The 15,487-nt window shown below is 32.4% G+C and overlaps 1 protein-coding gene across 1 annotated transcript; it reads right to left on the bottom strand.

The window, feature by feature from the left end:
- Positions 1–64: 64 nt before the first annotated feature.
- LOC128190795 (uncharacterized) lies at positions 65–13,799 on the bottom strand. Its single transcript, XM_052862990.1, has 8 exons — positions 12,350–13,799; positions 3,748–3,829; positions 3,073–3,456; positions 2,787–2,969; positions 2,473–2,589; positions 2,115–2,345; positions 1,798–1,888; positions 65–1,686 (listed from the first exon to the last, which is right to left on the bottom strand). Exons 2-8 carry the CDS (start codon positions 3,824–3,826, stop codon positions 1,314–1,316), a joined length of 1,458 nt encoding a protein of 485 aa, XP_052718950.1. The 5' UTR covers positions 3,827–3,829; positions 12,350–13,799; the 3' UTR covers positions 65–1,313.
- Positions 13,800–15,487: the final 1,688 nt, after the last annotated feature.

Raw genomic sequence — 15,487 nt, 5'->3', positions numbered from 1 at the left:
ATTCCATGTACCTTCACCATCTAAAATACAACTTATTGAACTTTTGTTTCGTGTTGGAGTTTTTATTCAGCGTTGACTTGAGCAATTGTAACAAAATAAGCTTTCTCCCGAATTCATTATATAGATTAAAGGACCTTTCAAATTCAATTTGGATAAATCAAATTAAGTACAAGATACGTTTGGGAATATTGGGTGTTATTTTAGTAGAAAGCCGAGGTACATCCTATCGGGCTAACCACAACTTCACGATAAAAACTTCAAGCTTAAATATTAATGGTGAAACTTTTGTTGGAAATCTATAGTGTCCTTAAATCAAATATTAATGTATTTATTTCACAAAACAATGAAAACAAGTTTGGCTAACTGCTTCACAGTACTTTCAGTAGTTTGATTTCTATATATTATGTTTCGTTGCTGAGATTAGATATCTTTTGATTTAGATTCTAAACCTCTTAATGCATTTATACGTTCGTGATTAATCTGCTTTTTTTAAAATCAAGGATTTGTTAATTTATTGAACCAATTCCTTAAAAGCTGAAATTTTTTTTTTTCATTTTAAAAACGAATTATATTAATCAATATAATGAACAATTAGTAACAATTGAAATTGACCGAACCTATGGATGCAATTCCCTCTTTTTTAGAACTGTAAAACGAGAATAAATGGCGCACTACAAATTTAAGTGGTTTTGGCGCAACCGCGTCTGAGCGCTGATATTAATAGTGTGCAAATAATTTTCCATAAGCATTCAATGTTTGATGCATAAAACAATCACTTCAATTCATATTTTATAATGTACCCTTGTAAGCTTGATAGTTATAACATTCTTTATCATAACAAATGACCCATAACAGCATCACATTGATAAAAATTATGCACGAAGACAATGTCTAAAATAAGTATATTGGTAAAAGGCTGAACAATATCAAATACAAAACACTGCAGTTATATGTTTACATTCATTTTTACTTCATGCAAACATCAAATTAAATCGTCATCAAATACGCACTTCAAATATGTTTTCTTGAATCTTTACAATAATTTGTTCTCCGTTCAATCTACATAAAATAAAGATTACAGAAGAATTTCTTGCTCAATAAACACTAATGAAGAAAACATACACGTACACTCATCCCATACATTTTTTTCACACTGAAATTTTGTGTTGTTTTAATGTAATTATGCAGTGATAATGAAATAAATCAAAATTGTTGTGAATGCAACCGTATCTAGAACTATTGAAATGCTTTAAATGTGTGCGTTCAACAAAAGCGATGCAATCTTTATTTTATATTCAGAATTTCTTTTCAATTCAAACCACCTCTTTCGGGTAACTTTTTTCAAGCTTGAAGTATTGACCATTACCATCAAGTGACGTCACTTCGGCGTCGTCTTGTCCTTTTCCAGTGTTTTCTGATTTCGGGCAGTCTGTATCGTATCCTGGATTAGGGCAGTCTGTATCGTATCCTGTATTAGGGCAGTCTGTATCGTACCCTGGATTAGTGTGTTGTTTTGTTGTTGGATTGTTGTGGAGATTGTTTGGAATTTCCTGATAGTTTGGATCATCATCGGACGGCCGTGATGGACTATTAGGGATTTTAGCTGTTTTGAAATGTGAATCATCTATATTGGTACATCCATCATTTAATCTTTGAAGTATTTTCAGCAGCAAATTTCTGTCTTTTCTGTAAATAACAAATATACTACCAACATAATGTCTTACATTTGAATTTTTCTAGTGTACGGATCCTAAGGATGACAATAAAACAGCAAATACATATTCTACAATGTCTTACCTTTGTTTAATGCAATAAACACAGATCAGGAAGATGATAAGCGAAACAAAAATAGCTAAAATCACAACCACGATATATATCCAGGATGTAACTAAAATAGATAAATCACATGATTTAACGAAAATAATACTTAAAGGTTGTTATGCTTTCATCTAAGTAGAGAATAATGGTAACATACCTTCAACACACACGCATGCACCAATCAACGTTAACCACTAAGTTCCTCAAAATCACTCTTGTTTTACAATCAAGACATTTAGATTTCAAACAGCCAAACATTTACTATACATTTATAGGGTTTAACAACATGTTCTTACTATTTTCGATTAGGTCGCTGCTGGAAGGTTCTCGTCCCGTCATACTGCTAAAAATATTCTCGGCTGTTTGTGTGGTAGTAGATCTCTTGGTTTGATTTGTTGCAGATATGTCAGCATGAGTGTGACCTCTACCACTTGAATGAACTGGGAAGTGTGTAGATGTAAAGGTCATGTTTTGCGGGGAAGTTGTACTCAATACACTATATTTGTTACATATAGCGGAATAATTTCCTAAATAGAAAAAAATCTCATTTTTGTAAATTTTATGAAAGTTTTCTCTCAAATTAATTCGCATATTATTGAATTTTGTTAAATCGATGGAACTGTTTAATTGAATAAACGATATTGTTACACATACCAAAAACCTTTAATAAAGCAAAGCTGGCATTTGATCCATTTATTAGCATTATGACCAGGTTCTCTGCTTGAATTGGAATATCTACTCCGTATAAACCAACTTCACCATTTTGATGTTCTTAAAATTAAATCAACAATTATCATTACGACATTTTCTGTTTGGACATAACTAACATTTCGTCAATTAATTTTTACTTATCAATTAGCATTATATGGAATTTTATATTTATAAAATTCTATCGATTTTTTTTTATCATTTTCTTAAGAGAAAATGATTCGAAAGATGTTTTAAAGAAACATTTATCTGTACCATACCAAAAATGTTGGTCCCATTGGATTGAATCATCACAGTAAAAAATGCTGTTTGTAAAATCTTTAAACGAGCAATAGAGCCAGTGATACGACACAAACAACTGGTGCTGGAAGTTTTTAGATACAAGTGACCATATAGACTTTTGATCTCACTGCTCGTCAAACACGTGTCTTTTATTAGATAATCTACAAAAAAAAAGGATTAATTCATGTAACTCGCCCTAAGAAACATATCAACATATGCAGAACCTTTGGAAATGAAAAATATGTTATGTATCGAAATTTTTACCTTGGTTACATTCATAGTAAATGCTTTGTCGAAACGACGCTTTTTCTAACTCATGTACTTGTAAGGAACTGCATGACATTTTGACAGATGATTCAACATTTAGAAAATAATTTTTGTTTAAAGAACATTCAGTTCGTCCATTGCATGCGTTCACAGCTGATTCAAAAACGCCATGGTTCTTGAGATTCATGGTGTTGTTTATAGGTAGTTTGGCACCACAGTATACAGCATCACTAGCGCTACACCCGAGGGCAGGAGTTAGAAGTGTGTTAAAACCATCCTCAATCACGTGCTTTGTGATATAAATAGTGTGATTGGTGGGACAACGTATGACGTAGTTACTCCAATCAGACGTTTTCTTGCATGGAGAATTGTTCAATGAACCTAGGATGTACACAAAGACGATGTATAGTTTGTTATTTGACTTCTTATACGTAATAAAAAAAATAAAGGCAAAAACGAACGACGGGATTTTTAAATAACTTACTTTACAGTTGTTTACAGCTTTGAAATTAGATATTTTGTCGTTTGGTATACTTATATTACAATTATGTTACAATAAGTATCTAAAAAAAAGTATCTCTTGCAATTGAATATTGGAATTAAACAATTTGAAACATTCCAGCCTTTTAAAATGTTTAATCATGCTGATATTATGTAATACATTACACGTACCCATTGAAATTGAGATGAAACCTACTACCATAAAGCAAATGATCAAACTTCTTTCATCGTTCATAATTGTTGGTTTCATGTACTAAAAACAGAAAGAAGAGTTGGGTTTTTATTAATAGATCGGAGGGAAAAATTTCGTTTAACTTGAATTTTTAGATTTCCGTTTTGAATTTTAAGTGTTTCCTTTTGATAAACATCATATATACACGCAGAGTATGTAATACAGTCTAAATAAACGAACTTTAAAATGTTACAAAATACACAATCGGCTATAACATTATCGAAAATTTCTGATTTATTCCTGCAATAAATTATAAAACAAAACTGCTCATTAACACTGATTTTAATAGATAGATATCACTACAAATAACTAGTTACATTTGTATTTTTTTTTTTTACATGACTTCTGTTTTTGCAATGGCATATCCCTAAAATCGCAATTTTCGGCGAGTTCATATGGATGAGAGAGTTGCCACGGATGATGATTTTTCTTAATGCGTAATTAAGTTTATGTAAACTTAAATAAGTTTTTGACATACAGGTAACTCTCGATGGCTCGAAGTCCATTGGACCAGGGAAAAACTTCGAGGTGTCAAGAGTTCGAGCTTTCAAGAGTTCGGAATTTTCCGGGTTGACCGACGGGTTTTGAAATAAGTCTTACCGGATGTAATGATTAAGCCATTTATTTGTGCTAAACTTCCTCACGTGCTTAAACAACGTTTTCTTTTCAATTCAATATACAGACCTGGATATTTTTTAAAACTATATACAAACAAATATTGAATAGTTTCATGATACACTATAATTATATATTTTATGATGATCCGATTGCTCAGTACAAGTTGCCCGCGAGACCACATGTCGTAAATTAGATACATAAGTGTCAACATGATCACCCATTCCTACTGTGCGGGTCTTTCATCACCAGCGGTGAGAACTTGTTCAGCGATAATCATTATATTCCCAATGATACTGATAAGCATATTTCTATAGTTTAATAATTCTAAAATTTTGACCATTGCTCAAAATTATCTCTTCGTCTGAATTTATTTCTAATTTTCACCGCATCTCCAAATTATCGTAAAACGGTCAGTGTTAATTATATATAATTATAGATTAGGTATCAATATGGTCAATTATGAAACAATTATCACATTGCAGGACAAGTGTCGCCTGAATAAAGAACCCGTGACACGGGTCCCGCGTCTAACGCCTGGAGCCATTTAAATGACCAAGTAGGTGTTAATTAGGTAACGCTTGGATATAAAGAACCACTTCGAGGTATCGAGAGTAAAAAACTATACATTATGAATAACGGGACTGTAGTTTGACTTCGAGAGATCGAGGGATTCGAGAGATCAAGAGTTCAAGAAATCAAGAGTAAATTTGCTTACGAGTTATATAGGGGAAAAATCGGGACCCTAGACTCACTTCGAGCGATCAAGATCTTCGAGCGATCGAAGTTCGAGCCATCGAGATTTACCTGTAGTATAATGTATTACAGTGGTGCCCAAGAAAACATACTAGATTATTATCAATGGTAAACTTTTGCAATTTGACTAGGTCCACTGAACATATTATTTTACCAATGCAGTCGTTCTATACGGCGGCGTGGAGGGGCCAGATGAAAAAATAAAAAATTCTTATTTGTTCGGACAAATAAGTTATTTGTTCGGACGAATTACGTTTTGTTCGGACGAATTAGTTATTTGTTCGGACGAATAACGATTTGTTCGGAAGAATTAGGATTTGTTCGGACGAATAAGTTATTTGTTCAGACAAATAAGTTATTTGTTCGGACAAATAAGTTATTTGTTCGGACGAATTAGGATTTGTTCGGACGAATTAGGATTTGTTCGGACGAATTATGATTTGTTCATTCGAATTATGATTTGTTCGGACAAATAAGTTATTTGTTCGGACGAATTAGGATTTGTTCGGACGAATTACGATTTGTTCGGACGAATTAGGATTTGTTCGGACAAATAAGTTATTTGTTCGGACGATTTAGGATTTTTTCGGTCGAAGTATGATTTGTACGGACGAATTAGATATTTGTTCGGACAAAAAACTTATTTGTTCGGACAAATAACTTATTTGTTCGGACGAATTAGGATTTGTTCGGATGAATTAGGATTTGTTCGGACGAACAAGTTATTAATAGTGGTACATGTATATGAGAGAGAGAGAGAGAGAGAGAGAGAGAGAGAGAGAGAGAGATGTCATAATCATGGATACATAAATGTGAAAAGTCTAATCAGTTTACATGATCATGCGCGGATCCAGAAAAATTTACCGGGGATGGTGGTGGTGGTGGTGGTTGTTGGGGGGGGGGGGTATGATAGATAGTTTTGTTTGCGGGGTGGGGATGCAAGGCCCCCCGACCACCCCGGCTCTAGATCCGCGTATAGATGTATGCCAACTCTAGGCAGCGCAGGTTTTTTCTTTGCTAACTATAAGTTTTTTTTCGCGCAATGCCAGAAGAAATGATTCCAATAGTCATAATTATATGATTCCGCAGGTGGATTTCGATTGTCGATGTTTATATTGAAAATGTAGTCATTCTTCTGTTTACTTGGGACACTGGACATACGAAATTATCTTTCGCCTTAACTTTATACATATACATGTATACGATCAAAGTTAACTGATATACTTCGTGGAATTGTAATAATCGCACAATTACTTAAGTGACTTATAAAACAAACTAGTTTTTACTTATACTTTATAATATAAAGACTACATGTATGTTTAGACTACATGTATCTGCTCTGGTAATGATGTAGATGAAAGGGGGGGGGGGTCAAGCCACCCCTTTCCTTCAAATGATAAATTGCTAATAATATAGACATAGGTGTTACATGGATACTATCTGACATGTATGCAATATCTGACATATTGTGCTATCAAGCTCAATTTTCAAACTCTATCTATCTAAAGGATTGGAGTTATATTATCATGGTGCCATGGGTTTTCGATAGTCTAAAACTAATGTTAACCTTAATGGTTGTCTCATTAGTCAACTTTGAATCTATTTCATTTTTAAAATCAGACATAGCATCAAAAATCGTCGATACAAAATCAAAGTTAGTTTTCATAATATGCAGTTTTTATCTATTAATAACCTGGATGCCGCATTCGACCGATGAAAATAGGCGTCAGATGTTTACGATAGTATGATTCAAAAACAATATTTTTCAATAATAGTTAAGAAAAATGAGATACAACCTTTTGAAAATATTGTATAAAATTGTCAATTGTTTTGTAAGCTTTTATTTCACCTTAAATCGTCTAATTATTTTAATTTTCCCCATAACTTGATTCAACCAGTTATGAATATTCAATCAGTTATGATTATTGATAATATTTTATTTGCGCTCCTAAGATTCCAAACATAGGAAAACTTTACAAAGCCATATGATAATTTTAACATGCAAATACGTCATCAGAGGTCTATTTGACGGACAATAAGTATGTTTATCATTAAATTCTATTTTTTTTTACTTTTTTGCATTATAGTTACGATGTTGGGTTATTTTGCTGACTTTATATTATAAAGTATAAATAAAAATTAGTTTGTTTTATAAGTCACTTAAGTAACTGTGCGATTATTACAATTCCACGAAGTATATCAGTTAACTTTGATCGTATACATGTATATGTATACAGTTAAAGCGAAAGATAATTTCGTATGTCCAGTGTCCCAAGTAAACAGGAGAATGACTATATTTTCAATATAAACATCGACAATCGAAATCCACCTGCGGAATCATATAATTATGACTATTGGAATCATTTCTGCTGGCATTGCGCGAAATAAAACTTATAGTTAATTAAGAAAAAACCTGCGCTGCCTAGAGTTGGCATACATCTATACGCGGATCTAGAGCCCCCCACCCGCAAACAAAACTATCTATCATACCCCCCACCACCACCACCACCCCAGTAAATTTTTCTGGATCCGCGCATGATCATGTAAACTGATTAGACTTTTCACATTTATGTAGCCATGATTATGACATTTCTCTCTCTCTCTCTCTCTCTCTCTCTCTCTCTCTCTCTCTCTCTCTCATACATGTACCACTATTAATAACTTATTCGTCCGAACAAATCCTAATTCGTCCGAACAAATAAGTTATTTGTCCAAACAAATAGCTAATTCGTCCGAACAAATCCTAATTCGTCCGAACAAATAAGTTATTTGTCCGAACAAATAGCTAATTCGTCTGAACAAATAACTTATTTGTCCGAACAAATCCTAGTTCGTCCGAACAAATCCTAATACGTTCGTACAAATAACTTATTTGTCCGAACAAATAGCTAATTCGTCCGAACAAATCTTAATTCGTCCGAACAAATAATTTATTTGTCCGAACGAATCCTAATCCGTCCGAACAAATCCTAATTCGTCCGAACAAATAACTTATTCGTCCGAACGAATAAGATTAATTTTTTTTCTCATCTGGCTCTTCAACGCCGCCTAATTCTATACCAAAAAGGCAGAAGAAATTTCAGAGGACTGGAATATTCTCTTTGATCGTAGCAGATACTTGTGATAAAAACGCCAAGAGGTCAAAAACTTCATACGGATATTGTAATAATGATATGTAGCAATTTATAATTATACAGTATCTACTAATGATATAAAGTCGCCTTAGTAGTCAGATTTCTGAAAGTAAATGAATTTCATCAAATTATGAACTACCTAACCGTCCACTTATGATACAATTTTGAAATTATATCATTAAGGATCAAAATTCTCGTCCATCAATGATGTAAGAAAAAACTGCAAAATAAGTACATTGTTGACCTTTAATAATAAAACTTTTATTGCATTAGAGGATATTAACTTCAACTGTTAACAATACAATTATGTATACTTTATTACTATAATATCAAATTTTGCATGTACCTCTGCATACATAAGAGTGTACCATTAGTTGTTGAAATCCGTCCATTAGGCAACACCATCCGCTAGGACTAATGATATACATATATACAGGTATATTATCAGTGATAACGTCAATGATGTACTCTTTTAAATTGTTTTATTTTTAAATAAATCATCCAATACTTTTTTAGCCAACAGAGCGAGAAGCAGACAGAGTGGCATGCATACATGTAAGTGCATGAATTGTCCTGTGGATAATTTAGACAAGACTATCCACTAGACCTAATGCAATAGAAGGATTCATCGTTTATTTGTCAACAAGATACTTATGTTTAATTGCCTTCTTTGTTGATAATCCATCGAACACACTATTTTCAGCCAACAGAGATGTAGATAGAGCGGTACAAATGATGTTTCAAGTCCACCAACTGATACAATAGAAACCATATCATGAAACAATTAATGTGCTACATAAGTTTTCATTTGATATTATTAGAATGTTGACCATATTTAACTAATATTTTATTATGCAAATACATGTAAGTACATAATAGGATTGGACGTCAGGCTGTGTCTATGTTAGTCCTCTCCCTAAGGATCAAAGTAACGACTGATATTTTAATTACATTTCAATTATATAAATATACCAGGTATATAATATAATAAGTTTATTATAATATATGAAACATGTCATTGCAGAATTAAAGAAGTTTGAATTTATGTAGAATTAAGAACAGAGAAAGAAAGTAAAAAACAAACAAATGGGATAAAATAATAACAAAAAAGGTCGTATAGACAATTGAAAATAATAAACATTGTTATGATAGTGAATATTATACATAAAATATATGATAAATATAAGAGGTATCGGATATTGAACGCATGTTGTCTATCACCGGAAAGTAAAACAAGTAATACTTGCTCAGGAAAAAATTTGAAAACTGTAAATGAGCAATAATGACCATATGTTCTGTAATTTTGAAAGTCTTGCACGGATCTAGAAAGTGGATTAGGGTACTGACCCCCTCCCCCGAAGTCTGCCAAAATCAAAACTTTAATATAACAATCTCTAAGAAGAAGAAGTTGATATCATTAATGTGAAAGGTAAAAGGGACTCCCCCCCCCCCCCGGGGGGAGGGGAGGGTTCCGCTCCCGAAAGTGCATAAATGACTGAGTAGTTAGTTATACTTAGTACCTTTATGATTAAAAAGCAATTTTATATTATTAGAGGATGAATCATTAGAGGTCATTACAGTCATAGGTGCTTGTTAATAAGAAACACGACTTTTTGTTTGCATACGTTGTTTTTATTTTGAGTATCATGGACCTATTCTAGTTTTTATGTCTAATATCAAGAGAAAGAATGGATCTTAAAATAAAGTTTTTAGTTTACAACATTGTATTTACTGTTAAAGGTCACCTGGCTCTGGATACCTCATTAAAGGATATTTAAGGTATATAGAATATCACACTGTTGTTTTGATCTAGGCCCTGGTATCGGGCCGAGCGGTTGGTATTCGGGCTTGGGCCGATACCATCCGAGGGCTTATACCAGGGACGAGATCAAAACAACAGTGTGATGTTGTTATATCATCTATCTAAAAATCAAAGACTTTTATTCAAATTCCAAATAAGGAATATTATTTATGATGAAGAAGCTATAAATTTTTTTCGGATTTACAAAACTCGTTCGATTTTATTCTTTTTTATATGTGTTTAGAACTGTAAGAGTTATTGGACTTTGTTGACAAACCATTGTCGTTTGAAATACAGTAGAAGAGAGTCTATCGTCTGAAATGAAGCACTATCTTCTAGAATTCAAAATAATCGAGAGAGAAATTTCCATCCTTCGCCACTTCGTAATGAGTCAAATTCCTTCACAGGGATTTCGTAAGTTTTCTGTCAGATTTCATTCATGAAAATCCATAATGTTATAGCACAAGTTGTTTGAGAACGTGCATAAGCGCGTCCGTTCATTAATCACTTAATTTTCACAGTCTAATCTCTGGTTTTCTAAGATTAAGTCTCCTTGCAACCTTCTCTATATCCTCCATAATTTAAATGTTGATTGATATTAAATAACGCGTCCTATTGTTATGAAAACACAACCGTTGTGTAGGTTACCCCCCCCCCCCTTGTTTAGATACATATCACTCTTTGGCGCTATTTTTGATATATTATTTTTCAATTTTCAGCAATATATAAAAACATTCAGACGTTTCGGGTGATGCTTTGTATTATTTATTTGTCATGCTATCGTTATTTTACAAACTAGTCTTAATTTAAAGCAAAGATATTGGGAATAAGCGATTTTAAAATTTGAGGGCAATACACCCCCTTGACGACGGGCCGAGACAGAGAAATATCAGCCCCGAGGGCGATACAGCCCTAGCTTCCAGTTGCTGTCTCACCTAGTTCAAAACACATGTATCAGGGCTGATACACTACTAGGTATATGATATACAATAATATCACATATGCTTATTCTGACCAATAAGAAAGGCGTCAAAATGAGCCAATTCTATAAATTAAACGTTTTATGAACATTTCTTAAAATGATCTTTAAAGGGGCATGGTCACGATTTTGGTCAATTTTTTTTCCCCTGTTATTATTATCTAAAATGTTTTAGAAATGCATTTCTAATGATCAAATGAAATTTGGGTGCCAGTCGATGAGTTTTAAGCAAGATTCAGGGCTCACAATTCTTCGTCATGTAAACAAGGCTCGTGTCCTGTTTTTGTTTATATAGGTTCGATATACAAGTAGAAAAATCTGTTTCAAGCTGATTTGTTCATCTTCTTATTCATTGTAAGCATAAATAAACGATTAGTACATTCATTATAGGTCTAAAACGGGAATTTTCACTTCAACATTCAAAATGTAAATGTTTACATAGCGAGGAATCGTAAGCTCTGCAACTCGCTTATAACTCAACAAATGACCCTCAAATTGTGGTTGCCTATTAAAAATGCCTTACTGAAGCATTGTAAACATTAACATCGAAAAAAAATAATTTAAGACCAAAACCGTGACCATGCCCCTTTAAAAAGGTTTGATCCTCTGCTTCTAAAATTTTTGTTTACCTCTGGTCCGAATATTCTACACTACGTATAATTAAGTTTTATCATATGTTTATATTCTACAATGCTAAATTAACATTTTCAGTTAACCATGAATTGCATGTAGCAGTTGAATATAGACTTGAAAGAAGTAACGGGTTTTATTAACTTTCATCTAATAATATTTACAACACTTTAATAGACTTTTTGTCTTATTTGTTTCCAAACAAATTTAATGTCAGTGGTAAAGCAAGAAGGGGATACAACATTCACATTCGTATGTTATTGAAACAAGGTTCTTATCGTGTTTTTGTTAACGAGTGTTGCATATTAGTAAAAGCTTCGTTATAATCATTTCTTTCTATTTCTATTAGTTCTATGCACAATTAAATAGTTGTAAGGGCTTGTCTCATATCATTTAATCCTAAATATGGTATCTTATATTCAACAATCTACAAGTAAACAAAAACATTACAGGAATCTTGTTTCTAACTAAAGAATTTGAAGCTTTGTATCTCGCTTGAAACCTGACACCTGGCATTCAATTAGGATTATCATTTAAAGTATTGTAAATACCTAAACCAATTTATAAATAATGGAAAACTAATAACTAAAAAATAATGCAAAGAACGTAAAAGTTTTATCACTCACCAAACTCAGATTTTGTTTTGTTAAGACGGCGACTTCTACTCCAGAAAATGTTCCCCTTTATAATAGACGTTTTGACTTCCTGGTTTGAAGCTATGTACTGTTATGTTCAAGTCGTTTAGATTTAATGTTAAAAATAAATATAATTAGTTAACGAAAGAAAAAAACCCAACCTTTTGTAAGAAACAGGATTTTTAGAATTTCCAAGAAAAGTCAGATTAGTTATAGATAGATTGTATCTGTTGAGTTGAATTAAATTAGAAATAAATTTAACTCAAACAATTGACGTGTGCCTACACGTGTATATTACCATTGTGTTTATATATATGAATACAGCCTGGCAAGTGACGTCATACAACAATATTGCGCCAAAAACATATAAAATAAAGGTGAGAGTCTATAGTTAGCACATAGATAGCCGTAATTAGTACATAAACAAATAATATATGGAAAATGTATAAATAATGGGACATAAAATATAGGAAGTGTCTCTACAAACTAGTATTTATGTAGTCTGAAGACAAAAATGTTACATTTTGTTGATACCAAAAGGCATATAAGTATTTAATTTTTTCTTCCACAAATTTTCTCTGAATTTTCTGTAAGTTTCATCTTTGTACAATTTTTCGATACCTATTACAGAATAAACATCAACAGTATGTTCGTTAGTATAAAAATGCATTGCTAGAGGGTCGTTAGTTTCTCTCCTTATCAGTGATAAATTTAAAACATGTCTTTAATATAAAGTCAACCCGTTTCCCCAACATATAAAATTTTGTTACACTTTTTACAAAACACCTCATAAACAACATTACTTGACTTGCAATCGATATGATTTTTAACTTGATACGTTTTGCCCTTAGAATCTTGAAATTGGCCAGAACAAATAATATATTTACACACAACACATTTTTTGCACCACACGGCTCGCATAAGTGTTCTTTCTAAAAGAAGAGGTTATTATGTTTCTTATGGACCAATATGTCTATCAAGCTTTTGTCTCTTCGAAATGCCACTATAGGTGTGTTGTGAAACGCAAGATTTAAGGCGGTCGGAATTTTCGAGAATTTTTTGACGTTTCTTTAATATTTGATGAATATTTGGTAGTCCTCTGGAATAATTTAACACAAACGGAACACGGTTACACTCATTGTTATTTTTTCTGTAGTTCAATAAATTCTAGCGGCTGAGTTTATCTACCTTCACCAGTTGATTCTCGACCTCCTTGTTGGAATATCCACATTTGCTTGAATTAGTTTTAATTTTCTCCCGTTGTTTGAAATATCCCTCATCTGTTGAGCAGATTCGGCGCGCACAGATACCCAGTCCAAACGGTATAGATATTTTTGTAGATTCAGGATGGCTGGCTTTTTTATTTAGGTACATATGTTTGTCAGTGAATTTACTGTACAGGTCGGTAGAAAGAAATCCTTTTTCAAGAGAGATATTTACATCTAGGATATATATATATATATATATATATATATATATATATATATATATATATATATATATATATATATATATATATATATATATATATATATATATATAAACCAATATATACGTGTTGAATCTGAAAGATTTACGATTAAAAAATGAGATTACCACAGATAGCAAACAACACGACCAATAAAGTAAAGATTAATTGTCAAATTTTTGGGACGACCCATACCTTCTTCAGAATGAAATAAAACCTGCATAAGAACGGAGAAAAACATCAATAAAACAAGGTATAAATGTATAACACAAAGGTAAAGTGAAGTTACTCGTCGGTTTATTTTAGATTACAGAGCTTATGGTATTTTAAGAGAACAAACTTGCATGATTTAGACTAAAAATACTTGTAATAATCATGTTATTGCAATTTAATCACATTTCTAAGATTGTTGTCGTTTAAGCTTGTTGCTAAAGTTGCATTGGTAATTGCATTCAATGTTTTCTTTATTCAGCTTGTGAGATGATAGTGTGGTAAATGTATTGTTTTTATCCTTGTCGCGATCATGACTGTGATATTTTTATGAGGGATCACGACTCTCTGAAAAGAATGAATTTGACAGTTACCTTATATCAATTTTAATCGAAAGATAACATTACTTTAAAACAGTTACAATTAGTCCAAGCCGTACAAAGAGAAACGTTTCACACAAACCTCTAAACTTAAACTCTACGTATTTAAACAACATCGGGAAGTTCATCCTCATAAGCACTTCAGATTCTTAATTATCATCTTAATAACTTTATTTTTATACGGCAATACAGGCAATTGAAGTGGTTGTACGTGTAGAGTATTGTTGAATACACACTTTTACTTAACTTGATTTTTCTAATGGGTTGCAATATCCTTAAAGGCTGTTCGACTTGGTAAAAAAGAAGAAGAAGAAGAAAAGACTAATTGTTTTCGTACAATTCGAGGTCTTTCCACCTTATCATTTTTGTTATGTTGTACCATTGTAACAGTTGTATGTTATGTTGCAAAGAGATATAAAAACTCATTAATACACAGATTTTCGAGTGACCTTGACCTTTGAACTATATGTCATTTAGATTGGCCAAGGTAGACGCTTTTATCCCAAGAGATCCGATGTTTCTACAATATTTGGCTCAAAAGTTGTGTTTTAGGTCACATGCCACTATTTTTATCCCGTGCTCATTGACCACGCAAGTATTTCCATTCTATAAATGTACGATTTTTTTTCCAAAAGTTCCCAGGGGTGCTAAATGTGCGAATTTTGTTCTTTTTAGGGCATGGATGGAAAATATAAAGAAGAAGGTTTGAAAAAAAATACTGGCTAAAAAAGTGAAAAAAATTATCTTTAAAGCCGCAATAGGAATGGCGTAAAGAGGCCACTGTTCAAAAAAATATTCCGAAATGAAAGTAGATGTTGCAGGATAGGGGTTATTGTAGGTGCCATACCTCAGCTCTCTCTCAATTGAGTTTCCTGTACTTTGGATATGTTGTTGGACTAATGATTGGCTGTTATTATTTTAAGTTTGAATAGATTTGAGCAGGTGGAAGTTCTTATATGAATTTTTGTTTTATAGAGGATCAATCATTTAATGTTCTGGTAAATAAATATTCTACATGTGTCTCCGGTAAATCGCAAAATAATGTCGTTCGGAATAAAAGTTAGTTTACAG

This window comes from Crassostrea angulata, chromosome 6 (assembly GCF_025612915.1).
Source record: "Crassostrea angulata isolate pt1a10 chromosome 6, ASM2561291v2, whole genome shotgun sequence".
Lineage (NCBI taxonomy): Eukaryota > Metazoa > Mollusca > Bivalvia > Ostreida > Ostreidae > Magallana > Magallana angulata.
The sequence above is the reverse complement of the archived record's forward strand: the minus strand, read 5'-3'. Positions and strand labels throughout refer to the sequence as shown.

What these genes read in the sequence shown, in the direction of transcription:
- LOC128190795 (XM_052862990.1), bottom strand. Translation starts at nt 3,826, where the DNA reads ATGAAACCAACAATTATGAACGATGAAAGAAGTTTGATCATTTGCTTT. An exon ending in CAATGGGACCAACATTTTTG is followed by an intron (nt 2,590 to 2,786) that starts GTATGGTACAGA and finishes TTTAATTTTAAG; the next exon opens with AACATCAAAATGGTGAAGTT. An exon ending in TGCTTTATTAAAGGTTTTTG is followed by an intron (nt 2,346 to 2,472) that starts GTATGTGTAACA and finishes TTTTCTATTTAG; the next exon opens with GAAATTATTCCGCTATATGT.